This window comes from Oncorhynchus mykiss, chromosome 10, assembly GCF_013265735.2.
Source record: "Oncorhynchus mykiss isolate Arlee chromosome 10, USDA_OmykA_1.1, whole genome shotgun sequence".
Classification (NCBI taxonomy): Eukaryota; Metazoa; Chordata; class Actinopteri; order Salmoniformes; family Salmonidae; genus Oncorhynchus; species Oncorhynchus mykiss.
In genome coordinates, this window is record NC_048574.1 from 58,151,248 (window position 1) to 58,178,947 (window position 27,700).

At 42.4% G+C, this 27,700-nt stretch overlaps 1 protein-coding gene across 2 annotated transcripts; it reads left to right on the forward strand.

Annotated features, from left to right (window-relative positions):
* Positions 1-27,684, forward strand: lonrf1l (LON peptidase N-terminal domain and ring finger 1, like). Of its 2 annotated transcripts, none has more exons than XM_036933455.1 (11): positions 1-813; positions 8,580-8,695; positions 17,983-18,105; positions 20,636-20,851; positions 20,996-21,227; positions 21,738-21,955; positions 22,254-22,375; positions 22,719-22,877; positions 23,653-23,815; positions 24,246-24,398; positions 25,573-27,684. In XM_036933455.1, the coding sequence occupies exons 1-11, from the start codon at positions 192-194 to the stop codon at positions 25,729-25,731; spliced, it is 2,283 nt and encodes a 760-aa protein (XP_036789350.1). In that variant the 5' UTR covers positions 1-191; the 3' UTR covers positions 25,732-27,684. The 2 variants fall into 2 exon arrangements, with proteins under 2 accessions (XP_036789350.1, XP_036789349.1); XM_036933454.1 differs by having other exon boundaries at positions 2-813; positions 20,993-21,227.
* Positions 27,685-27,700: the final 16 nt, after the last annotated feature.

The following is a 27,700-nucleotide window of genomic DNA, read 5'->3' on the forward strand; positions in this document are numbered from 1 at the left end:
AATCAAGGAACTGTGATTCCGGTCACGTGATCGCATTTTTACGTAACAAACGGGTGTACACCTGTATGTTGCCAAGTCTCTATTGGCACATGAACTAGAGACACATTGTAGGCTACAGCTATGGCTAAACACAGTTTTTAAATACATTTCTAATAACCGGCATACATTGTATGTCGATTATCTAGCCTACAATGTCGGTCCAACACCCCGACAGAGAGGACGACGTCGAAGGAAGAAGAGGATTCTTCATCGAACCAGAATACGACTGGGACGAGGAGCAGGATAATGTAGACCACCACACACTTATTTTACAAAAAGCTGATGCACTGGCATCAGAAAACCGTCTCAAAGAAGCCATCGATGTTTACTCGATGGCCTTGAGATATGGTTCTGTAGGGCCGGAGCAGATGAGCACTTTAGTGGATTGTATTCTGCGCAACTTCAAGAGAAAGCTGGGAAAGGATGAGGCGCCTTCGGAACGAAAGCTACATATTTTGGATAACGCCGGGGAGGAGGATGTTTTTGACTGCTCGAATTGTCACAGATTTCTAGGCGAGCCCGTGACTATCGGTTGTGGACATTCGTACTGTAAAAGATGTTTACAACATCAGCTGCTCTCCAAATGCAAGCTGTGTAGCGAGGTAGGAGGCATGCCGACGGAGCTTAAAACGAATGTGATTCTATTCGGACTTTTGGAAAAGTGGTTTCCCGAGGAGCTGAAAAGGTCTAGAGCTATTAGTGAAATTGAAGACCTGTCTCGAAGGAAACATTTCGAGGAGGCCGTATCACTAGCGACAAATATGATTGAATCTGGTGAGTGGGGGGAGGAAATGCTTGTGGATTTCACTTCCCTTCTTTGTTTTGTATGCTATGATGAGACATTTAGGAAATATGTCTAAGCATGAAAACAAAGTTATTTTAGTCATTCCCTGTTACTGTTTCTGGTATTTATTATTAAAGAGTAGGGAAGGGGAGTTCCACTGACTATTATTGTCATGTGTTTGACTGTAGCATTTTTGGCAGCGTTTACAGGCAGCCCAATTCTGATATTTTTTTCACAAATATAATCCTTTGACCGATTAGATCTGAAAAATATCAGATGTGGTTGGTCAAACGACCAAATAATTGGAAAACATGAGAATTGGGCTGCCTGCGTGAACGCAGCCTTTGTGCCACTGATGTAACCCTCGTGCCACCCTGTTACAACATTTCTTAAATTGGGCATGCGCACAAGCAGCGAGTTTCATAAGGCAGGTCGTGACACAGTGGATCGTTTTGTAACTAAGTAGCGGGGGATGGGTTTGCCAAACAGTCATGTTATAACGTTTGGTCCCCTCTCAAAGTCCGAAAAAGACTAAATGTGCTGCCCAATCAAGGCATGGCGGTGCAGTTCACGTGGTGGCATTTTAAACGGGTGTATACCTGTGTGTTGCCAAATCTCTACTGGTACATAAGACACTAAAAAGTCCAATTGCAGAGAGAGTGTCAATGCAAATATTGCGAAGGCAATAAAAAGTGACAGCACGGAAGTCTACAGTCATTGCTGTAGGCTGTGTCTAGATTCCTTCAGTCATTAGATGAGGTTAATGACACCAGACATACAATTAGTGATATTTAAAAAAAAAATACCTAAGAGATTCCTGAAAGTTGTCATTCTGTCTCCTATGGGTAATACTGAGCGATTAACCAACATTTCAGTTATTTTTCGTTTTTTAAACAACTAATTGACCGACATCTGTTAAATTATCTGAATTCCATTGATTGTTTAAAAAAAAAAAACTTCTGTGAGCTCAGTGCTGTTTCTTTAGAGAAATCAGATCAAGCCCAAACTGTGCGATGTAGGCCTAGTAGGGAGTTGTAGTTTACATCATGCCAAAATTTTACATAGTTTAGTGCAGAAAACATCATAATTAACAACAAATTACCATAATCCATTGCTCGCCTACTTGTCCAGCCATTGTTTCTTCAGCTGCATTAACACAGGCAGCCCAATTCTGATATTTTCTTTCGCTAATTGTTATTTGACCAATCAGAGCAGCTCTGAAAAAGCTCTTAATGTGAAAAGATCTGATGTGATTGGTCAAAAGACCAATTAGTGGACAAAATATCAGAATTGGGCTTCCTGTGTAAACGCAGCCTTTTAGGCCTGCTATGTTAGGTTAGTGTGGGGGCAGACACGAGAAGACAGAAGAATGCACTATCGAGATGGATAGAGACCAGTTGCTTTGCGAGGTATCTACCTGAAAATGAAATGAAGACTTGGAATGAAGTAATAGTCATCAAATAAAACAAATTAAATATACACAACAACTTAAATATATTATTAAAGTAAATGATGGTTAATAAGTAATAACCAGTAATGGGCAGTCACTAACATCATGGGACTTTTCATTTTTATTCTGTGTTACAGCATTCAACCAACATAATGCATAGAACATTTAATGTAAAAATAAAAAAATAATTGAAACCAAAATGAAAAAAAAACGTCATTTTGTAACAATCGAACCGAAACCGACCTCAAAATCTCACCTTGACAGCCATAGGCCTTGTTTGATGGTTCAGCTTCTCGGAAAGCAATTTATTCCTGGAAAATAAGTCTGAAATCGATCAGATCAACAGTTACAGATACTAACCAATGTGAAGGCCTACTCAGGAAGTATGTACTGTAGATGCGTGTTATTACATCGAGTAGTATGCTTTGCACAATAGCATGCACAATGACATGCTAAATGTAGCCCTAGCGTGTCATGTAAATGCTTATTGAATGATAAGAGCGAGAATGTTGAGAGAAAAATGTGTCTAACAATCTCTTGTATGGTTGTTGACCTCACAATTAGACCAACATATTCAGAAGCTGTTTCTTCAGAAGACATTTATTTGCATATGTATATATATATATATATATATATATATTTTTTAACGCTAAAGAGAAAAAAGTAAATGCTAAAGAGTAATAAAGTCATCCGTTCTAAGCCATGCTAAACTGGTGTATGTTTATACATTTAATAAGGGGGTGTGGAGGTATAACATAAAGATGACAGATATCTGAGTCAACCTGAAGTTGTTCATGCTGTGATGTAGTATTATAATGGAGTTCTGGATTTTCTGGAACCCGACTTGCTGTTGCTAGAAATACGAAGATTTCTGCTCATGCAAGATCCGCTAGCCTACTTCCTGTCAGCTACTGCTCAGTCACTCTGTGACTCCGCTGCCGCTTGTACACAAAATAGTATAAATAAACATAGTTCTTGGACTGTAAAAAACAACAACAACAACAAAAATCACTATATACCATTGTAAACATAAGCACAACAGAAGCTAGAGCCTGCACAGCATATCAAACAAGCAAGACACAGACAGGCAGTCGTTACACACATTGGCTAAACAGGGATCAGACTGCAGGCGATATGGCAGCAAAACTAAAAAGATGACATCATCACACACAACGCTAATTGTTTTTCCCCAATGCAATGTGTCGACTCCGTCTTGCTTGTGCTACGCTAATATCCATGACAACAGAATGAGAAGGTTGTAATGTAGCCTTCATATATATTTTTGGAAAGTTTGTTCAAATCGCAGCTTCATCATGTCGGATCAAATTGGTTGAGGGGTAGGTAAAAGAGAGAACCGCGAATGTGTGTGTAAAATAACACGTGTAGAACGGGATTTGCATTTTTAGATTTGAGAAATACGTTCCCAGTGGGGCGGGGTGCGAAAACTCTTTATTCATAGCCTCGGCCATATTATAAGGTCACCTCCATGACCCTTGCACCTCTGTGAAGATAACTCATCAAACTGCACAGGCTCCCCTCTCTCTTGATGTTAAAACTGATCTCACTTATTAATAAATAAATATTTGAGCACTTATTGAATATAAGTGTAGCCTAAAGCTGCTTTCTTTGATTTGGGTTTAAATGAGCGCAAAAAGCATTGTTTGGTCTAGAGGTGGAAAGTTGTGCCCTTATCTTTCAACATTGTTTAATGTGGAAATGTTGGCAACTGTGAGACACGGTAGCAAATGTAAGAGCCCATAGCCAGTGTGGCATTTTGGGTTAGCTAAGGACTTCGCTGAGGTGACTTTGGTTTTGGGGCCTAGACGTGTGACACAGTTGCAGTGCCAACGCTGTTGGCACAGTCGGTCACCACCACAGAGCAGCAAGAACCAAACAAGAGGTGCCACCGCTATGACATCACTGTATCTGTCTGAGACTTGGTGAGCTAGCCAAGCCTGAAGCACATAAGCTAATATGGAGTAATCCCCCTTCTAGTGAAGTGAATCACAGTCGTTATCTGTCTTTTCCCCAATACAGCGGAAAACCCACCGGGGTGCATCTCAATAGTCTAAAGGGGCTTCGTTTTCTTGACCTTGTCCTTCATCTGTACTGATCTACAAAGGCATGTTAGGTTAAAGCAAACCAGACAGTGTCTCCTATCCAGGGGTCTTGCTGGACAGTAGACAGGGTGGGTGAAGGAAAGGAGACCGGGAGAGGAAGCCACTTTGAACTATGGAGATGCAACCCTTGTGCGTTTTGTAGACATGTCACCTCTAGCCACAGGCTCAGAATCACAGAGGCCCATCTTGGACCACAAACCGCAAACAAGATGCCACAATGTGTGTCTCTTTTCCTGCCAGCGATGCACATGATTTTGAACATTCATCATAGAAGACCAAATAGGCCTAGTCTATGAACTCAGCTGATAGCTGGGAAGCTTAACCTGGTCTACAGTGTTTTCCCTGTATTCATTTAGTCTCCATACAACAACAACAACAACAACAACAACAACAGAAATAACAATTATTTTTTATTTATATATATAAACAGTATATTTAAAAAAAATCATTTTTAAATTTTTTTTTTAAACAATCTTCAGGATGTAAAAGCGATTTCAGTGTAAACTTAAATGACTAAACCCACACAAAGTATGTAGAACATATAATTGACCTACATACTTGTTTTATAATGTATTCTTTGAGAATTAGAAATCACCAAATAAATGCTACGACGGAAATTTCCAAAACGTTGAATTTAGAAGTATTTTTGGCATGGCTGGATTACTGACAGGCTACGTAGTGTATATGCCCAGGGGCCCTGATTGGGGGTCCCTGTTGATTTAAAAAATAATAATTTTTGAGCATAAGAACACAGAAATAGCCATGGCAAAATGCTTAGAATTGCAGGAAATTAGCTTTCACACTTCAGAAGTTTCTCTCATTTATAGAATTGCAGGATGCTTCTCTCTGCTGCCAATTCCGGACTGATTTAAGACCTTCCGGACCAATTTCATGCCTTGGACCATTAACTAGGACTACTCTTTGACAGGAGTGTCACGGTCTTCACAGGCCCCCAGTGTGCGGTCTGGAGTGGGAAGTCACGAGCTCTGCTGGTTGGCTACTGCGTAGCAGCCTAGTGGTGCCAAAAACCCTGGTCTGCACTAGAAAGCCTATGTAAATTAAGATTGCTAGAACAGACTCATTTATTTTTTTATTTTTTAGATGCCCATTTTGGGCTCTATAATGTGTTTATTATGATCTAGTTCGATCCCCTCGGTAAACTCTTTAAAAGTTTGCTACCAACCAAGATATTTAATTAAATAGTGATCGCACCCTGATGCACGTGGTATTCACGTGGTATCCGGTATTGATGCCGATGTCATCTAGCAGCGTTGGGTTGACTCTCGGGTAGGATGAAAACGACTACATCGACCATCATCCTTTGCTAGTCACGGCCACTTTGACCATGATCCTAAGACATTTTTTGTTGCCATTCAGCTCCATTCAGCAATATGGGGAGCTTCAAATTCAAATACATATTTCATACTTCATGCGCCATCAGGAGTTTTCCGTACGAATATGTGGATGACGTACAGTTACTTCGGAAAGTATTCAGACCTCTTCACTTTTTGCACATTTTGTTACGTTACAGCCTTATTCTAAAATGGATTCAATCTACACACAATACCCCATAATCACAAAGTGAAAACATGTTTTTAGACATTTTTGCTCATTTATTGAAAATAAAAAACAGAAATACCTTATTTACATAACTATTCAGACCCTTTGCTTTGAGACTCGAAATTGAGCTCACGTGATTTGGAAAAGCACAGACCTTTCTATTAGAGGTCGACCGATTAATCGGAATGGGCTTAGTTTTCTTGACCTTGTCCTTCATCTGTACTGATCTACAAAGGCATGTTAGGTTAAAGCAAACCAGACAGTGTCTCCTATCCTATATTGAACTTTTCATAACTATCAGAAAACTGTATTTTAGGACACCGATTTGGCCGATTAAAAAAAAAAAAAAATAATAATAATAATTTTATTTTTTAACTCATTTATTTAATCTTTATTTAACTAGGTAAGTCAGTTGCCTCGTTCAGGGGCAGAACGACAGATTTTCACCTTGTCAGCTCGGGGGATTCAATCTTGCAACCTTACAGTTAACTAGTCTAACGCTCTAACCACCTGCCTCTCATTGCACTCCATGAGGAGACTGCCTGTTACACGAATGCAGTAAGCCAAGGTAAGTTGCTAGCTAGCATTAAACTTATCCTATAAAAAACTATCAATCAATCAATCATAATCACTAGTTAACTACACATGGTTGATGATATTACTAGTTTATCTAGCGTGTACTGCGTTGCATATAATTAATGTGGTGCGTATCGTTGCTACAATGTGTACCTAACCATGAACATCAATGCCTTTCTTAAAATCGATACACAGAAGTATATATTTTTAAACCTGCATATTTAGCTAAAATACATCCACGTTAGCAGGCAATATTAAATGTGAAATTGTGTCACTTCTCTTGAGTTCATTGCACGCAGTCAGTGTATATGCAACAGTTCGGGCCGCCTAATTTGCCAGAATTGTACGTAATTATGACATAACATTGAAGGTTGTGCAATGTAACAGGAATATTTAGACTAATGGATGCCACCCCTTAGATAAAATACGTAACGGTTCCGTATTTCACGGAAAGAATAAACATCTTGTTTTCGAGATGATAGTTTCCGGATTCGACCATATTAATGACCTAGGCTCGTATTTCTGTGTGTTATTATGTTATAACTAAGTCTATGATTTGATAGAGCAGTCTGACTGAGCGGTGGTAGGCAGCAGCAGGCTCGTAAGCATTCACTCAAACAGCACTTTTGTGCGTTTTGCCAGCAGCTCTTTGTTGTGCGTCAAGCATTGCGCTGTTTATGACTTCAAGCCTATCAACTCCCGAGATGAGGCTGGTGTAACCGATGTGATATGGCTAGCTAGTTAGCGGGGTGCGCGCTAATAGCGTTTCAAACGTCACTCGCTCTGAGACTTGGAGTGGTTGTTCCCCTTGCTCTGCATGGGTAACGCTGCTTCGAGGGTGGATGTTGTCGTTGTGTTCCTTGTTCGAGCCCAGGGTGGAGCGAGGAGAGGGACGGAAGCTATACTGTTACACAGGCAATACTAAGGTGCCTATAAGAACATCCAATAGTCAAAGGTTAATGAAATACAAATGGTATAGAGAGAAATAGTTCTATAATTCCTACAATAACTACAACCTAAAACTTCTTACCTGGGAATATTGAAGACTCATGTTAAAAGGAACCACCAACTTTCATATATTCTCATGTTCTGAGCAAGGAACTCAAACGTTAGCTTTTTTACATGGCACATATTGCACTTTTACTTCTCCAACACTTTGTTTTTGTATTATTTAAACCAAATTGAACATGTTTCATAATTTATTTGAGGCTAAATGGATTTTATTGATGTATTATATTAAGTTAAAATAAGTGTTCATTCAGTATTGTTGTAATTGTCATTATTACAAATATAAAAATAAAAAAATTGGCTGATTAATCAGTATGAGCTTTTTTTTGGTCCTCCAATAAATCGGTATCAATATCAGCGTTGAAAAATCATTATCGATCGACCTCTACTTTCTATATAAGGTCCCACAGTTGACAGTGAATGTCAGAGCAAAAACCAAGCCATGCGGTCAAAGGAATTTTCTGTAGAGCTCCGAGACAGGATTGTGTCAAGGGACAGATCTGAGGAAGGGTACCAAAACATTTCTGCAGGATCTGAATGCTTATGAAAATGCCATATTTCCGCTTTTCATTTGATTTGATAAATGACAAAAATGTCATAACCTGTTTTTGCTTTGTCATTATTATACTTTGTGTATATTGATGACGGGGGGGGGGGGACAAATAATCAATTTTAGAATAAGGCTGTAACGTAACAAAATGTGGAAAAATTGAAGGGGTCTGAATTCTTTCCGACTGCATTGTATGTGCTATCACTATCTACTGGTTTTAATGTCTATGTGTCTTCATGTCATGTGTTTGACATGGAATCCTTCTATGCATGTAGCCTAAGCTCTCATTCCGTCATAATTTGCTATTATGTTTTAATGTATGCTTTTCTCATGACACGGATATTTCGCCCTAGAGTTATGGTCATCTTCGGTGACAGATCAAAACATATTTTGAAATTGGGCTTTGTCTGAAATTTAAAACTTTTCTATTTTTTTTTCATCATATAATTTGTCTCTGCTCTCCTCCTTTTTCCTTCCCTCCTTTTTTCCCAGATCCTGGGGATGAGGCAGTGCGGTGGTCACGGGTCCAGGCCTACACCGGGCTCCAGCAGTACCGATTGGCCCTGGAGGACGCTGAACTCTGTCTTAGCTCTGCCCACTCTGCAGAGGTAGGTTACTGGATCAATGGGGCAAACTGTGTGTTGAGTTCAGTAGGCACAAGTGTAGAAAAAAAAATATTTAGGAAATTAAAACAAATGTTATCGGAGGTTTTAAGTTTGCTGAGGCCTACTTCATTCACTTGTCTGCTCCCCAGCACTATCATTATCCTTAGTACTTACCAGGCACCCTGTGACACTTTTAAACAGGAAACTAGAAGCCTATAGCTCCGGTTATATCCTCCACGCTTTTTACACCGTGTGATGCGTCATGGAGGGAAAGTGGAGGCTGATTAGTGGCTCAGTCAGGTTTAAATGTGTTAGCAGAGCCATCCTGAATAAGAACCGGTAGGATATATTTTAGGATGTCTTATCGCTATAAACAGCATGGTTCACTATGTCCTCTAATTCTATTTTTAAGTCTTGATAAATTATATAATATTACGGTTTAACATTCCATCCCTTTGGAACTTTTTTCTGTTATCAAATGTTGATTTGTTTTTCCTTTACGTAACGTTTTTGGGTTCAGAGCCTCTCATTTGGGAGTTGTGCATTTGTTTGTTACACATTTGGTCACACTTTCTTTTCACTTTTCTCTGTACCTTGAGCTATTTTAATGGTCCAATGCAGATGTTTTTATTTTAATACCAAATAATTTCTGGGTTAAAAATGAAGAGCATTACTGTCACTGTTTTCAATTCAAATGGGCAATTTCACAAGCGAGAATTTTGCTAAGACTGTCTGGGAGTGGTCTGAGTGGGGGGGGGGGGGGGGGGGGATTCTGATAACTAGCTGTTATTTGCAGAGAGGTTTGGAACTCTCCTTTCTTATAGGTCTATTAACTAATTTACAACCTGGTGATGTCACCAGGTAGGCCAAAATTCCATCCCACCAAGGCTGAAATGTCAGGTGGTCTTTTCAAACCACTCTTACTCTCAAAGGGCAATATCATAATTTTCATAATTTGACAGTATTATTCCAACCTCATAGTGTGGAAATATACAGTGGGGTCTGAAATTGACACCCTTGAAAAAGATGAGCAATAATGACTGTATAAAATAAATAATACAAATACTTAGCTACTGTATATTGTATGCTCAAAGAAATTGGGAAGTTATAACAATTTATGCTAATACAATTGCTCAGAGAAAGAGATTTTGTTTAACAATATTTTTTTTTCTCAAATGGTAACGGTCAAATAATCTTTAGACCGTTACCATAAATACTCTTATACAGTGCCTTGCGAAAGTATTCGGCCCCCTTGAACTTTGCGACCTTTTGCCACATTTCAGGCTTCAAATATAAAACTCTATTTTTTTGTGAAGAACCAACAACAAGTGGGACACAATCATGAAGTGGAATGACATTTATTGGATATTTCAAACCTTTTTAACAAATCAAAAACTGAAAAATTGGGCGTGCAAAATTATTCAACCACTTTACTTTCAGTGCAGCAAACTCTCTGCAGAAGTTCAGTGAGGATCTCTGAATGATCCAATGTTGACCTAAATGACTAATGATGATAAATACAATCCACCTGTGTGTAATCAAGTCTCCGTATAAATGCACCTGCACTGTGATAGTCTCAGAGGTCCGTTAAAAGCGCAGAGAGCATCATGAAGAACAAAGAACTCACCAGGCAGGTCCGAGATACTGTTGTGAAGAAGTTTAAAGCCGGATTTGGATACAAAAAGATTTCCCAAGCTTTAAACATCCCAAGGAGCACTGTGCAAGCGATAATATTGAAATGGAAGGAGTATCAGACCACTGCAAATCTACCAAGACCTGGCCGTCCCTCTAAACTTTCAGCTCATACAAGGAGAAGACTGATCAGAGATGCAGCCAAGAGGCCCATGATCACTCTGGATGAACTGCAGAGATCTACAGCTGAGGTGGGAGACTCTGTCCATAGGACAACAATCAGTCGTATATTGCACAAATCTGGCCTTTATGGAAGAGTGGCAAGAAGAAAGCCATTTCTTAAAGATATCCATAAAAAGTGTTTAAAGTTTGCCACAAGCCACCTGGGAGACACACCAAACATGTGGAAGAAGGCGCTCTGGTCAGATGAAACCAAAATGGAACTTTTTGGCAACAATGCAAAACGTTATGTTTGGCATCAAAGCAACACAGCTCATCACCCTGAACACACCATCCCCACTGTCAAACATGGTGGTGGCAGCATCATGGTTTGGGCCTGCTTTTCTTCAGCAGGGACAGGGCCAAATACAGGACCATTCTGGGAGAAACCTGATGGAGTCTGCAAAAGACCTGAGACTGGGACGGAGATTTGTCTTCCAACAAGACAATGATCCAAAACATAAAGCAAAATCTACAATGGAATGGTTCAAAAATAAACATATCCAGGTGTTAGAATGGCCAAGTCAAAGTCCAGACCTGAATCCAATCGAGAATCTGTGGAAAGAACTGAAAACTGCTGTTCACAAATGCTCTCCATCCAACCTCACTGAGCTCGAGCTGTTTTGCAAGGAGGAATGGGAAAAAATGTCAGTCTCTCGATGTGCAAAACTGATAGAGACATACCCCACGCGACTTACAGCTGTAATCGCAGCAAAAGGTGGCGCTACAAAGTATTAACTTGTCCCACTTGTTGTTGATTTCTTCACAAAAAAATTCAGTTTTATATCTTTATGTTTGAAGCCTGAAATGTGGCAAAAGGTCGCAAAGTTCAAGGGGCCGAATACTTTCGCAAGGCACTGTAAATAAAGTAGCCAAAAGTTTAGTATTTGATCCCATATTCCTAGCACGCAATGACGACATCAAGCTTGTGACTCTACAAACTTGTTGGATGTTTTTGCAGCTCGTTTTGGTTGTGTTTCAGATTATTTTGTGCCCATTAGAAATTAATGGTAAATAATCTATTGTGTCATTTTGGAAGGACTTTTATCGTAAATAAAAAATATAATATGTTTATGAACACTTCTACATAAATGTGGATTCTACCACGATTAAGGATAACCCTGAATGAATTGTGAATAAAATGTTTATTTTGCTATGGGTGGGTGCTGCTTTGGTGACCAGTGAGCTGAGATAAGGCAGGGCTTTACCTAGCACAGACTTATAGATGACCTGAAGCCAGTGGGTTTGGCGATGAATATGAAGCGAGGGCCAGCCAACGAGATTATACAGGTCGCAGTGGTGGGTAGGATATGGGGCTTTGGTGACAAAACGGATGGCACTGTGATACACTGCATCCAATTTGCTGAGTAGAGAGTTGGAGGCTATTTTGTAAATGACATCGCCTAAGTCAAGGATCGGTAGGATAGTCCATTTTATGAGGGTATGTTTGGCAGCATGTGGGAAGGATGCTTTGTTGCGAAATAGGAAGCCAATTCTAGATTTAATTTTGGATTGGAGATGCTTAGTGTGAGTCTGGAATGAGAGTTTACAGTCTAACCAGACACCTAGGTATTTGTAGTTGTCCACATATTCTAAGTCAGAACCGTCCAGAGTAGTGATGCTGGACGGGCGGGCAGGTGTGGGCAGTGATCGGTTGAAGAGCATGCATGTAGTTTTACTTGCATTTAAGAGCAGTTGGAGGCCACAGAAGGAGAGTTGTATGGCATTGAAGCTCGTCTGGAGGTTAGTTAACACAGTGTCCAAAGAAGGGCCAGAAGTATACAGAATGGTGTCGTCTGTGTAGAGGTGGATTAGAGAATCACCAGCAGAAAGAGTGACATCATTGATGTATACAGAGAAAAGAGTCGGCCCAAGAATTGAACCCTGTGGCACCCCCATAGAGACTGCCAGAGATCCCGACAACAGGCCCTCCGATTTGACACACTGAACTCTATCTGAGAAGTAGTTGGTGAACCAGGTGAGGCAGTCATTTGAGAAGCCAAGGCTATTGAGTCTGCCGACAAGGATGCAGTGATTGACAGAGTCGAAGGCCTTGGCCAGGACAATGAAGAAGGCTGCACAGTACTGTCCTCTATCGATGGCAGTTATGATATAGTTTAGGACCTTGAGCGTGGCTGAGATGCACCCATGACCAGCTCGGAAACCCGATTGCATAGTGGATAAGGTATGGTGGGATTTGAAATGGTCGGAGATCTGTTTGTTAACTTGGCTTTCAAAGACTTTGGAAAGGCAGGGTAGGATAGATATAGTTCTGTAACAGTTTGGGTCTAGAGTGTCTCTCCCTTTGAAGAGGGGGATGACCGTGGCAGCTTTCCAATCTTTAGGGATCTCAGACGATATGAAAGAATGGTTGAACAGGCTAGTAATAGGGGTTGCAACAATTGCGGCGGATAATTTTTTAGAAAGAAAGGTTCCAGATTGTCTAGCCCAGCTGATTTGTAGGGGTCCAGATTTGCAGCTCTTTCAGAACATCAGCTATCTGGATTTGAGGGAAGGAGAAATGGGGAGGCTTGGGCAAGTTGCTGTGGGGGGTGCAGAGCTGTTGACCGGGTAGGGGTAGCCAGGTGGAAAGCATGGACATTCATAGAAAAATGCTTATTGAAATGATGAGTGAGAAAGTTGCAGAGGGTCAAAGAACATGCTCCCAAGACATGCTAATCCCCGAGGTTATTCTTAATAGTGAGAGGATAGTTGAAGCGGTGGAAATATATAGTTGGGGATAAACATAAAGGCCCGAGCTAGGAGCCACATAGGGTACAGCTTTTGTTTCAATTCGTATTTCCCATAACTGCTGATTTAGTTGGTAATGTGTAGTTTAGCAAACTAGGCTACTCAGCACGAGTCATGCCTCTCTTAGAGAGAAGACAAACTGGTTCAGTACCCCAAGGGGTTAGGAATTTTTGCATTGTATGTTAATCCTATTCAGTGAAGCCTGGCAACTGTATTGATGTTGAGTGATCCAGGTCTTGTTGGCTCTTGTTGTCAGGCTACCTGCATTGTGTTCTAACTAGGGCCCCTTCTCCCGATGAACACTTCCTGTTGAACGAGGGAGAGCTTGGTTTGTTGTTTTGAAAAGATGGTTGTTTTTAAAGTGTATTGGAAAGTTTCTTAGTAGCTAACTAACATTTTACTTTGGATCCCGCGACGCATTTGGCATCAGTTGCTGGGACTGCTACTCTCTGTCCAGTGATCCTGCCGACCAGTGGTCCTGCCAAGGCCAAGTCTGAGGAGCTATTTGGCGTAGCTGCCTTTCAAGCTAGTAGGTTTCTTGAGGGCTTGAACACAGCCCGTGTCCCAGTTTGCTATTGTGCCTGGGACCTCGGATTGTCCCGGGTTTGTGGCTGTCGATCCCTGATGCTTGTTGTGTTCAATCTTCCCTGTGACCTGGCTTGTCTGGAACTGTGAGGATTAGCAGTGTAATCTACGCTGTTCGCTACCATGACAAAGACCAAAGCCAGCGGGAATACCGTTGAAGACAGTGGTGTCTCTCTATCACAGGTGAAGGGTCTTTTAAACAAACAAAAATTGTTCTACAAGCAGTTACAGCAACAAAAAAATAGCTTCAAGTGTTTTGTCTAAATACTGGTCGATTCAACTAATAAAATAATGGACGACCTTACCAGAGAGGCCCAGGACCTGAAGAACAGTTTGCAGTTCTCCCAGGGTCAGCTCGATGAGGTGAGACAGGAGAACGGCAAGATGACGGCAATCTGTAAGTCATTGAGAGAGGACATCAGTTCTGTGTGTGAATCCATGATAACAATGACGGAGAAATCTCTGAGGGATAATCTCGAGGGGCAATCAAGGTGGAACAACATAGTTGTGGATGGAATTGTGAGGTGAGGGAAGGGAAATGATCTCTGAGAAATTGAACATGGCCCACCGGAAGATTGAGGTGGAGCACCCCTACAGGACTGGAAAACCCACCACCGGCCCTGGTGACAAGCCCAGGCCGATAGTGGTCAAATTCCTGAGGTTCAAGGACAAGGTAGCTGTTCTGGGAAGAGCCAAGAACTTGAGAGGAATGTATATCTTCCTCAATGAGGACTATCCTGAAGCTGTGCTCCAGAAAAGGAAAGAACTTATCCCAGCCATGAAAACTGCCAGCGCACGTGAGGACATTGCTTACATCTGCTATGACAGGCTCATTGTCCACCCTCCCTCCCAGAAGCCTGGAAGGCATGAGAGAGTCAAGCCTATGGGTTTGCAGCTTCAACCCCTCAGCACACACACACCAATTGAATAATGGAGTGCTGAATGTATATATTTATTCTCTTGTTTTGTTTGCCCTCTTCCATATTATGTCTATCTCTGAAAAGCTACCCAGGAAAGGGATGACAATAGCCCATATTAATATATGTAGCCTTAGAAATAAGGTTAATGAAATCCATAACTTGCTAACATCAGACAGCAGTCCTATATTAGCCATTTCTGAGACTCACGTAGATACTTAATTTGATGATACAGCAGTAGCAATACAAGGATATAACATCTATAGAAGAGACATTTATGGGGGAGGTTTTGCTCTATATATTTAGATCCATATCCCTGTAATGCTTTGAGAAGATCTTATGTCAAGTGTTATTGAAGTGTTGTGGTTGCAGGTTCACTTGGCACATCAAAACCCTTTTGTTGCTGTAGGCCACCAAGTTCTAACAGTCAGTATCTAAATAATATGTGTGAAATGCTTGATTGTGTATGTGATGTAAACCGAGAGGTCTACTTTCTTGGGGACCTTAATAAGTACCGTTTTTCATCAAGATGTCTGCTTAAGAGGAAGCTTCTCAGTGTAACCAGTGCCTGTAATCTGGTTCAGGTTGTTAATCAACCTACCAGGGTGTTTACAAACACTACAGGGACAAGATCATCCACATGTATCGATCACATTTTTACTAATACTGTAGAACTTTGCTCTAAAGCTGTATTGGGTGCAGTGATCACAATATAGTGGCTATATCCAGGAAAGCCAAAGTTCCAAAAGCTGGGCCTAAAATAGTGTATAAGAGATCATACAAAAGGTTTTGCTGTGACTCTTATGTGGATGATGTTAAAAATATTTGTAGGTCTGATATTTGTAGGTCTGATGTGATTAATACGGCGCATCCAGACTTGATGGATTTATGAAATTGCTTCTTCCAATTATTGATAAACGTGCACCTGTTAAGAAACTGACTGTTAGAACTGTTAAGGCTCCATGGATTGATGAAGAATGGAACATCTGTAATGGTTGAAAGAGATGGGGCAATAGGAGTGGCTAATAAGTCTGGCCAAACATCTGACTTACTGCAAATTGATAAATTATGTGACTAAACTCAACAAAAACAAGAAACTGTTTTGAAGCCAAGATCAATGATATAAAGAATGATGGAAAAAACTTTAAATGAAATTATGGGCAGAAAGGCAAATTCAACTCCATCTTTTATTGAATCAGATGGCTTATTCATCACAAAACCATTTGATGTTGCCAATTATTTTAATAATTACTTCATTGGTAAGGTGGGCACACTTAGGCAGGAAATGCAAACAATGAACAGTGAGCCACCGTATTCGAATTTTGTAAAGTTAGTGTGGGAGAGGTGGGAAAATGATTGTTATTGATCAATAATGATCAACCTCCTGCCATTGACAACTTAGATGGAAAGCTACTGAGGATGGTAGCTGACTCTAGCCACTCCTGTCTGTCATATCTTTAATATGAGCCTAGAGGAAAATATTTGTCTTCAGGCCTGGAGGCCTGGTCTTCAGGCCTACTACTCAAGCGGCCTTTACTGGTTCTATGCTGTCAGCTTTTTACTTATTAATGAATTGATTTTATTTATTTAACCTTTATTAAACTAGGCAAGTCAGTCAGTTAAGAACAATTTCTTATTTACAATGATGGCCTACCAAAAGGCCTCCTGCGGGGATGGGGGCTGGGATTAATAAAAAAAAAATAGGACAAAACACATATCATGAAAAGAGAGACCTAAGACGACAACATAGCATGGCAGCAACACAACATGACAACAACATGGTAGCAACATGACAGCAGCACAACATGGCAGCTGCACAACTCTTAGCACAACATGGCAGCAGCACAACGCTTAGAAATCTGTTGGGAAAAAATTACCAAATGTTTTTTTGAATTAACAATAGACTTTCAGCATGCTTATAGAGAAGGGTACTCAACATGTACTGCACTGACACAATTGACTGATGACTGGTTGAAAGAAATTGATAATAAGAAGATTGTGGGAGGTGTACTGTTAGATTTCAGTACGGCTTTTGATATTATTGACCAAACTGATGCGTTATGGCTTTTCAACCTGCCATATCATGGATTCAGAGCTATCTATCTATAGAACTCAAAGGGTTTTCTTTAATGGAAGCTTCTCTAATGTCAAATATGTGAAGTGTGGTGTACCGTAGGGCAGCTCTCTAGGCCCTCTACTCTTTTCTATTTTTACCAATGACCTGCCACTGGCATTAAACAAAGCCTGTGTGTCCATGTATGCTGATGATTCCACCATATACGCAACAGCAATCACAGCTAACGAAGTCACTGAAACCCTTAACAAAGAGTTGCAGTCTGTTTTGGAATGGGTGGCCAGTAATAAACTGGACCTGAACATCTTTAAAAGTAAGGGCATTGTATTCGGTACAAATCATTCCCTAAGGTCTAGACCTCAGCTGAATCTGGTAATGAATCTGGTGTGGCTGTTGAACGAGTTGAGGAGACTAAGTTACTTGGTGTTACCTTAGATTGTGAACTGTCATGGTCAAAACATACAGATTTAATGGTTGTAAAGATGGGGAAAGTCTGTCTGTAATAAAGAGATGCTCTGCTTTTTTGACACCACATTTCAAAAAAGCAATTCCTTCAGGCTCTAGTTTTATCTTATCTTGATCATTGTCCAGTCGTGTGGTTGAGTGCTGCAAGGAAAGACATAGTTAAGCTGCAGCTGGCCCAGAACAGAACGGCACGTCTAGCTCTTCATTGTCATCAGAGGGCTGATATAAATACTATGCACGCCAGTCTCTCTTGGCTAAGAGTTGAAGAAAAATAATATAAGAAAAATGAATGTGCTGAAAATCCCAAATTGTTTGCACAGTCAACTTACACACAGCTCGGACACACACACTTACCCCACCAGACATGCAACCAGAACAAATTTAAGAAAGCGTACAGTATTATATTGAACCCCATTATTGCATGGAACTCCGTTCCATCTCCGTTCCAGCTCAAATGAACAGCAAACCTGGTTTTTAAAAAAACAGATAAAGCAACACCTCATGGCACAAAGCCTCTCCCCTATTTGACCTGGATAGTTGGTGTGTGTGTATTGATATTGTGCAGCGACATAACCTATCTCCCAGAGTCTCCACTTTGAAGTCTTACACTCATTATAACCCCGTCCCTCTCTCTCTCTCTCTCCCAGGGTTTCTACTGGAAGGCCAAGGTGCTCCAGGACATGGGCCAGGTGGACGACTCGCTGCAGGTTTTCCTCCACTGTCTGGCCCTGGACGAGGACTTCACCCTGGCAAAACGAGAGGTGGAAATGGTGAGAGAAGGAGTTGGGAGGGAGAGGGATGTTGTTGTTGAACTAATTTGCTTTGGAAATGATGGTTAAGTCCCCTTATTCTTCCTGGAAGCTTTGGAACTTGCCATGAGTGAAAGGAGATATTGTATCTTCTCAATGTCTTTCTTTTCTTTGTGAAGAGTTTGCTCTGTTGAGCCAAACTTCTATGTGTATCAATGATAGACTCCCCCCCCCTATCACAAATGGCAGTGCCTAAGTTTATAAACTAGAATAAATATATCTTTAAAAAATGTTTATCTCTAGGAGCGTTTGAAGTTTAGACCCCTTAGCGCCATAGTTCGTTTCATAAGAAGCCATTTGCTCTCTGAGTACCCCCTTTTGTCTTACTTAAGCCATGCGTTTCCCGGGTACAGATTTGCTTACCATCCATGAAAAGGAACACTGTGTGCCTTCCTTTGCTGATGGCCTTGCATCGGCTAGCGAGGTTATTACCCGTAGCATGGGCCTAATGGAATCAAGCCCTTAGGCGCTTGCGTGAGAGATGGAACATATCGGGCTGACAGCGGCCTTAATAACACAATCACATTATTTATAGAGAGAAGCGTCTGTTTTTGCGGGTGACGGAAAATGTAGTGACTCTGATGCACTGTGAGTTTTGCTTCGGTGATGACTTAGTTAAGGTTCAGAGGGCAGTAAAGCGTGTTTCTTTTATTTTTTTTGTGGACACCCTGTTGAAAAAGAGTTGGAATGGGCATAGTTAGGCCTATCCGTCGCTTTGCTTCTCTTTTTGGTTACACTTTATTCTCCTATTACCACTTGTATCTGTTTGGTATGTGCTATAAAAGTACTTGGTAACAGTTGGGACGTTACGTAATTTGTTACAATTGAAGCGCCATGACGAAGAAGCGAAGTCTTGGGTAGTAATTAATGATAATATATTCACTAATTAACGTGGTGTCTCAGTTAAAAGAAAGCGTTAAAAAATATTTTCCTTCCACCCTCAACACCACATCCCGACTTAGACTCCCATGTTTTTGAAGCTGTGTTTTTCCATGCAATTTCTGTAATCAACTGACACAAGTTTACTTTCAAGTGAGCCGGCCCTCCTGTAATGACATAAACCGCCATCTTCATCCCAAATGGCACCCTATTCCCTATAAAGGACATTACTTTTGACCAGAGGCCTACGTCGTGCGCTATGTAGGCAATAGGGTGTAACTTGGGACCGAGACGACGTGCTGTTACGTAAGCCCGAGACACTGTGGACCGTTGTCCGATCTCAATCGCTGACGGGGTTTCCGATGTGAAATGTCAGGGGGGGGGGGGGGTGGGACCCTGGTGGAGTGTCGGGGGGGGGGGGGGGGGGGGGGACCCTGGTGGAGTGAGAAAGTAGGCCTGTGTAACTTTGATCGTGTTGTTGACGTGCGGATTTGCGTCCTTGTTGTTTCCCTCTTTAGGAAGAGCTTTGTCTGGCTGAGTTGTTGAATGCAAATGGCTTCTCTTTCCGCTCAAGATGGGTATTGTCTGAAACCTGCTCTCACGGTTTGATTGAAAAGAGCTATGTGGGATTGTCTGTGTGATGTTTGTGCCTGTGTGCCTAAGCAAAGGTGTGTTTGTGTTTTCTTTAGGCTACTCCCCATATTAGAGGAGTTATCTCATGAGGTGCTAAAAAAATGGGGCTTAATACATCTCCTTTTTAAATGCTGATGTAAACACAAATTCCCCATCTTATGATCCTGGATGGGCCCCAGGTTAGCAGATACAAAAGTTGGCCGTTTTATGTGTCTGGGAGTAACGGGGGAATGGATGAGGATTGGATAGATTTAAAGCGATTGGAACGGGGCCCGGGGGTTCGTCAGCATCTAACAACATGTTATGGACTGAGAGAGTGAAAGAAGGTGGAACACAGAAGAGGAGGAGAATAACATTGATATAATATATATATATGACGAGAGGGATTGGGTGGAGGTAGAGTGACAGAGTGAGTGCAGATTTAACCTTTTTTTGTTTGTTTTTGATGTCAATCATGATATTGTGAAGCCAAAGGCAAATTTCCACATTGTCTGGACAAGCACGTTTTTTTTTCTGTCTAAACCCACGTTGGTGCCGGTGGTCACTCCCAGTCTTGGCCAGCCACTTTACTGCATTGCGGTCTAGTCGGGGGGGACACATGCTTGGCATAGCCTAGCCTAGCCCCCCCTCGGCTTCAAGACCTTAAACTTAGCCTCTAACTACATCTCTGTCTGACTGGAGAGAGCATTCCTAGATAGAGAATGACCCTTGCCTCACGTCTTGTGTCCCCCTCCTCTGTACTGTGTAGTGTCCGTGTGAATCTGTCAGGATGTTGTGTTACTTTGTTATATTGTTATTGTGTTATTAGCTTCTTCTTGAACTTGGCTTCTAATCCACTATTTTTGGGGATTTTCTTTATACGCTGTTCATGTGAATCGTGTTATAAGTTCCTTGTGGTCTAGGCTCCGATTCCTCCATATTTGTCCGATTTCTCTATCCAGTTGCACTGCTCCGATGGCTAACGCAATGTGTACCGCAGATACTGTGCGACCTGCTGTCTCCGGCCGGCGAGAACGTGAAGGTGGGCCTGAGGGAGACGGCGCAGAGCACATCGCCTCACCTGCGTAGTAAAACTGTGGTGGCGGACGCCCAGGCCAGAGCCCAACAGCATCAGGCCGAAGCCAAACACCCTGCCCTGCACCAAGTCCAGGCTCGCACTTCCTTGGCAGGCCCCAGCCCCGTCGCACAACACGAGGTACGCTAACTGGCGCGCTTGATACAGCCCTGAATCACTAGGGCGGTCTTAAAAGTTCAACAATGTCGAACACTCCTTTTAACTTTTTTTTAACTCTCTCTCTCTTTCTTTCTCACACCCCCCTCCTCTCTTTCCGTCCAGAAGCCGGGTCGCTCCGGGAGCCTGGAGCGTTCGGGCCTCAGCCGCGGTCACTCGGCGCGAGCCCACGGGCCGGGCCTGGGTCTGGGCAGCTTGGATGAGGGTCTGAAACGTGTCTGCTCCGCACCCCAGCTGGGGGACCAGGAGAAAGGCGTGCTGCTGAAGAGGAAGCTGTCGGCCTCCGAGGGCGGACCCCACGTCGTCTACAGCCACGGGAGCAAGCATAAGAAACAAGGAGGTGGTAATCAAGACCGCTGCTAGTATGTCGTAATTAGAAAGGGAATAGTTAAGCTCAGGGATATTCAACCGCGGGCAGTTTTTTCGTTTAGCAGATGGTCTGGGAAACGGAACATAATTACTAATCATTTGTAGACTGCATATTGACCTCAAGAAGCCCGAACAGATATAATGTCTGACTGAAACATGATTATTTCAAACCTTGCTTCCATTTGTATATGATCAGATAACTTTGGGGGGCGAAATAAAACCACCCACGGGCCAAATTCCTGTTGGGGAACCCTGGTTTAGCTTGAGTGCTGGCTCTTTACATTGTTTTTAAATTGGATTATTCCTGGGTTATAGCAACTAAAATATGCACGCCGTGTATATCAGTGGCATAGCCGGAACCGCCAGTGTCAATTAGCAGCGTTCCCATTAGCCACTGCCAGGTACCTTTGCTGTGTCTGTGTTTGTATGCGTACTTTGGGTGTGTGAAGTGCTTGACGTTCTCCTGCTGTTTCCTCTGTAGGGGCCTGTGGTGTTTCGAGCCAGGGAGCCTCAGCGCGAGCTCACAGAGTCGTGCCCAGGGACCTACTGGACCCCAACGACCTGGAGTGTTCCCTCTGCATTAGATTGTTCTACGAACCGGTGACCACGCCGTGCGGTCACACCTTCTGTAAAAACTGCCTGGAGCGCTGTCTGGACCACACACCCCAGTGCCCCCTCTGCAAGGAGAGCCTCAAAGAGGTAAGAGGAGACCACCACCAACTCAGCGCCTGCTTTTCTTAGAACTGGAAGGGAGTCCTTAGTTTCACTAAGGTTACGTCTCAAATGGCATCCTGTTCCATATATGGGGCACTACTTTTGATTGGCCCTGGTCAAAAGTAGTGCACTAAATAGGGAACATGGTGCCATTTGGGACAGTCCCTAAGACAATTAACTTGGGGAAGACCTCTTCTTAAAGGGCATGTCCTCAAAAAGGAAGCTTAACCTTAATCTTCTTTCCTTCCTCCTCTCTCGCTCTCTCTCTTTCCCCCCCCCCCAGTACCTAGCAGCCAGGAAGTACACAGTCACCAGTGTGCTGGACCGAGTGATAAAGCAGTACCTGTCTGAGGAGCAGTCAGAAAGGCAGAAGACTCACCTGGAGGAGACCAAAGAGCTCGCAGAGTGAGTTGTGCTCCTTACATGGAATTCTGACATAGAATTAACCTAGAATGTCCATTCTGGTAATTGTATTGCTATGGCTTCCGGCTTCTCTCTGAACCCTTTTCTCTCTTTCTCCCTGGTTGTCCTACTTTAAAAAGTAAATAAATGAATACAGCAGAGATCATGCAAAACACACACAGCAGACAGGTTCACCTAATGTTAGCACTGACTGTTAGATGGAATTCTATTTATATAGATTTTTACTTCGTCTTTGGAATGCACGTCACCCTTGAATCACTTTGACTTGTGAGAGATGCACGAGTGTCTCAGCATCATCTAACTCTCTCTCTCTCTCCCTCTGCAGCCTGACGAAGAATGTCCCCATCTTTGTGTGCACCATGGCCTACCCGACCGTGCCTTGCCCCCTGCACGTCTTCGAACCGCGCTACCGCCTCATGATCCGCCGCTGCATGGAGACCGGCACGCGGCAGTTTGGGATGTGCATCAACGACGCTCAGAAAGGGTAGGCACGGTAGCACCCGATACAAGCACCTGCTGGCGTAGGCAAGCGCACGCACACATTACACGTAGACACTCACTCAAATGCGCACACACACACCATTCTGATGCGCACTAATGCGTCACCTTCTGTTACCTCACCCTGGACAACAGTTAAAAGGCGAGAGGGATGGGGGGGGCCTGCAGATTTATGAAAATACTAGCTAATAGGATTTTGACTGAATCAAATCCTCAAATCAAATCCAACTTTGAAGCCTCCTCCTGATGGAAAAATACAATTCAAAACATTTGAATGAGATTTAAGCATGTCTATATGCTAATATTTCTGTGTTTCAAGATGCCTTAGGCTACTGTACCTTCTCTCAAATGAGTTGAATGCCGACGTTTGACTTGACTATGCAACGGCCCTGTGTAAGTTCACTTAAACGAAGTAGGCCATTGACAAATCACTGCAAATCGACTGCTTACAATGAGCCAGGACCTTTTCACAGTGCTTTGAATGGCTGTCTGATTTGACTATGCAGCGACCATGTGCAATATATTTGTGGTCCTCTTCAGCTCAGTTGGTGGAGCGTGGCGCTTGCAATGCCAGGATAGTTGGTTCGATCCCTTACATAAAATGTATGCAGGCATGATTAAGTTGCTTTGTACAAAAGCGTGTAATTATGTATGCAACTGTATTTTAGCAATATCGATAGACCAATATAGACCATTGGCAAATCACCTCAAAATGACTATATGATTACAACAAAGTACAGTTCAGAATATTCCCGTTTCAGATTTGTGGAGTACGGCTGCATGCTGATCATCCGGAGCGTCCACTTCCTCCCAGACGGGCGTTCCGTGGTGGACACCATCGGAGGGAAGAGGTTCCGGGTGCTGACCCGCGGGATGAAGGACGGGTACTGCATCGCCGACATCAAGTACCTGGAGGATACCAGGGTAAGAACCCATGTTCTCTTACTTGAAAATATTGGTTCTGATTTTTTTTATTTTTTATTATTGTTTATTTTTTTGTAAAGAAAGGATCACAAAATAATCCTCTATTATACAATAAAAAACACAAATAGAGACAAAATGATATTGAAATCCATTTTCCATAGGTGTGAATAGCTTGATAATAATTCCCACTCACAAGTTTAGCACAGCTTGAATTAGCCTGATGTTTTAATTTAAATAATCCACTTTTCATTTCATCATTCACCCTAGAAGGCCTCCTGTAAAAACAAAATTGTATTTTAGTTTATCAGAGGCCATTTGTCCATGGATTATGGGTAGTGTGGTGTTTTGGTGAATCCTACACTGCAATCTATGCTTTCAAACCTAATGTCCCTCTTGTATGGTTAAAATGAGTTGATTGGTTGATTGACAGGTGAGCGACGACGAGGAGCTGACACAGCTGCAGCAGCTGCACGACGCCGTTTACGAACAAGCGCGCACCTGGTTCCAGAACCTCAAGAACCGCTTCCGCAACCAGATCCTTCAGCACTTTGGCGCCATGCCCGAGAGAGAGCCCGACATCCAGGTCAGAGCTAAGACACAAACCGCATCCCATCATATAGTGTTCCCCCTCTCCTTTAGGGCTCACTATAGCAAAATGTTTTGCAACAGAGTATGAACGTGATTGTTTCTTATTGGACAAGTTCAGTTAGTCCCTCCCTGTTTCAGGCTTTCTTCCATTTGGTCCTTAAATTAATACGACCCAGGTTTACAAAACAGGAAGTAGCTCCGTTAATGCAGTGTTCGAGAATGGTGTGGAGTGTCGCTCCCATAGAAACATAATCTCTTTCTATGGTTTCTCCACTGATCTAGAATAGATCATTGTGGGTAATTCTTAACTAATCCTCTGGAGGAAGGTGTCAGCCCCTTATCCTCGACACTTACGTCACAGACACACACAGATATACAATTGGAGGCGCAATATCCAATGGAGGCATAGCATTTTTCATGGAACATTTGGAATGGCACAGTTATATAATTGGGATAATGTGTGGCTGGACCCTGGCTATATATGGAGATACTAGGATTAATGATGAGTGTCTGGGGATGAACCATAGTTAAGAATAGATTACATTTCCGCTGCGTGTGTGTGTGTTTCTATTTAATGTTTTGTCATACCTGTGTTATATGGTCTAATATACCACGGCTTTCAGCCAATCAGCATTCAGGGCTCGAACCACCCAGTTTATAATAAACAACATGTAACTCTGACACAGCAACATCCAATAAATGGCAGATTAGGTTCAAGCTGCTTAAGATGCAAGCTAATTCACCACATCAGTCATTTTCTGAGATTCTTGGTTCAATTATAGAACAGCCTATTTAAGAAACCGACTCTCTAAATGAGCTACTACATCTTGTAAATCTAAAGTGTCTCCATTATATCTGTCTGATGTAAGGCATGTACTGAACTGCGGCTGACTCGCTAGCCTCTGCTCTCGAGTTCCTTATAGATCTGAAATGATTGGATAGGAGTATCCAATATGGCAATTATTCCACCTAGTCTTTCAGATGTCATGATAGTGTTTAAATCTGTGCAATCACATTTGTTTGTTCTGTGACCCCTTAAAGCCTTTTGATTTTGTTGGTGGCCCAGCAACAACAAAAAACAATCGCCAACAAGCCATTGTCTGTCCATTGTTTTGGGTGAGTGATATCATGTTTCTGGTCAGTGATTTTCCTTTCCTCCTCTCTTCCAGGCGACACCCAACGGTCCGGCTTGCTGCTGGTGGCTGCTGGCCGTGCTGCCCATCGACCCTCGCTACCAGCTGTCGGTGCTTTCCATGACCACGCTGCGCGAACGCCTGGTCAAGATCCAGCACATCCTCTCCTACCTGCAGAGCATCCCCAACGAGTAGAAGAGTAGAGTTCTACCCGACCACCGCTACTTCTTACATCCTGGTTCCGACACCGTGTACCTCCATACCACATCTAACAACACAGACTCCCACGACTCCATACATCGGATGTCGCTACTTATTACTGCTGAGGCATCCCCCACAAGACATCCGTGAGACATCTGGACAGTGAGACGTCAATGAGACATCTCCCTGAGAAGACAGTCACACAACACTTCTACGACACCAGCAAGATCCCAGTCACATAAGCAGCTAGCTTTAGCAACACGACAGCTAGCTTTAGCAGCACGACAGCTAGCTTTAGCAGCACGACAGCTATCACACACCAGCTAGGTTCATCAGCGAGAATCTACAGACGGCTGAGAAATCAGCTGAATTCTAAGAATTGGTCTTATCTCTTGTAATGACGCTTTCTCTCTCCGTCTCTCTCTCTCCACCCTCCAGGGGCGTTCTTGTCTCTGGTTTTTGGTAGGCTGAGATAGATGTTTCTCTCTCTCTGTGATGTTGGCCACTGTCAGCTTGGTTACTAGAGAGAGAAATTGGTGAAGGAGATGTCTCCGGTTGTCTTGTCTACTCAAGACGACCCAAGCAGCCTCTCTATTCGGTCACTGTTGAAGGGTAAAATGGAGGGGGCGGGTGGATGTGTGTTTGTTTCTATGGGTGGACGGTGCTTCTGTGCAAATCCCAAATGCTGAAATTGAGTCTGTCGGAGGGGGAGGGGGGGGGGGGGTGAATAGTAGAAGGTTGGTGGTAACATATGGAGGGAGGGTTATACTAGAATTGTTTGTGTGCTACAAAGCCCAACAAGTGGGATGGTGCAGCCTTACAATTACACTGAAAAAAAAAAAAGTGTGAATCTTACTCTTCCAGTCATTAAGCCCCTCTGTCACTTCTCTCTGTCGACTAAACGCACAACTTCCTTCACCGCTGCCACCTGGTGGTGGTGGGACCCTGGTGAAAAAGAGAGCTTCCCCCTTTTTTTTATTCATGTCTCCCAAGTTTTTACTTTGACATAAATGTTTTGTTTTCTTCCAACACTTCAGAAAGAAAACCCTTGTGGCAGCCATTTTGTCCAGTCTGTAGTATAGCTACAGATGTTGGACTGTGGTCTCGTCGGCTCCCAAGTTCTGTTCTCTTTAACAGTTTTTTTTTCATGGCTGAAAACAAGGCGCAACTAAAAAAAAATCCAGACTTCCAATATACATGATTTACTCTGTATTTTGTTTTTGTTGATGTTTCTCAGTGGATACGAACCTCTTGAGTCCCGATAGCTTATGAAGCGTCATTGATTTTGCATTGGGGATGTTTCCCATTCCGAGTTATCCATTCTTGAGAGAAACATCAAAAGTCATCCATGTGACTCGAGTGTTGTATTTCCTATCTCTCTTCTAAGCCAAACCTTTCAACTTCCTGTTTAAATTCAATGTTAACTGAAGTCATTTTTAAGGACAGATATAGATAAATATATATTTTGACAGTATGTTTGTATGTACAAAATCACAAAAGGGGAACTTGCAATATTGTGACACAGTGAAAAGGAAAAAACACTAAACAATGACTTGCATTCAGCACTGCAAGGGTTAAAAGTCACCCTGTTGTCAAGTAAAAAAACAGTCACCTGCCTTTTGTCAAAAAAAAGGACTAATATAGGTGAATATATCTGGGGTGGTCGATTTCAGACTCATTTTTGCCTTATACCATTTTAGCGTTTTGCTTTGAACCTCACAATGCGACGGCTTGGTTAGCGTTCCTTCTGCCGTACTAGTAATTGTGATATTTGTGTTAATTATTTGTTGTTTCTTTAGCCGCGTCATTGCCGAATCGTTCACAATGTGTATAATGTATGTCAATTGCGGCTTTGTTTCGATTAAACCATTTTGTTTTTGGACAGATCATGCTTTCTCTCGAATGTTTAAATTATCAATTTTCAATAATAAATGAACTCATTTTTTTCAACTCGAAGCCTCAA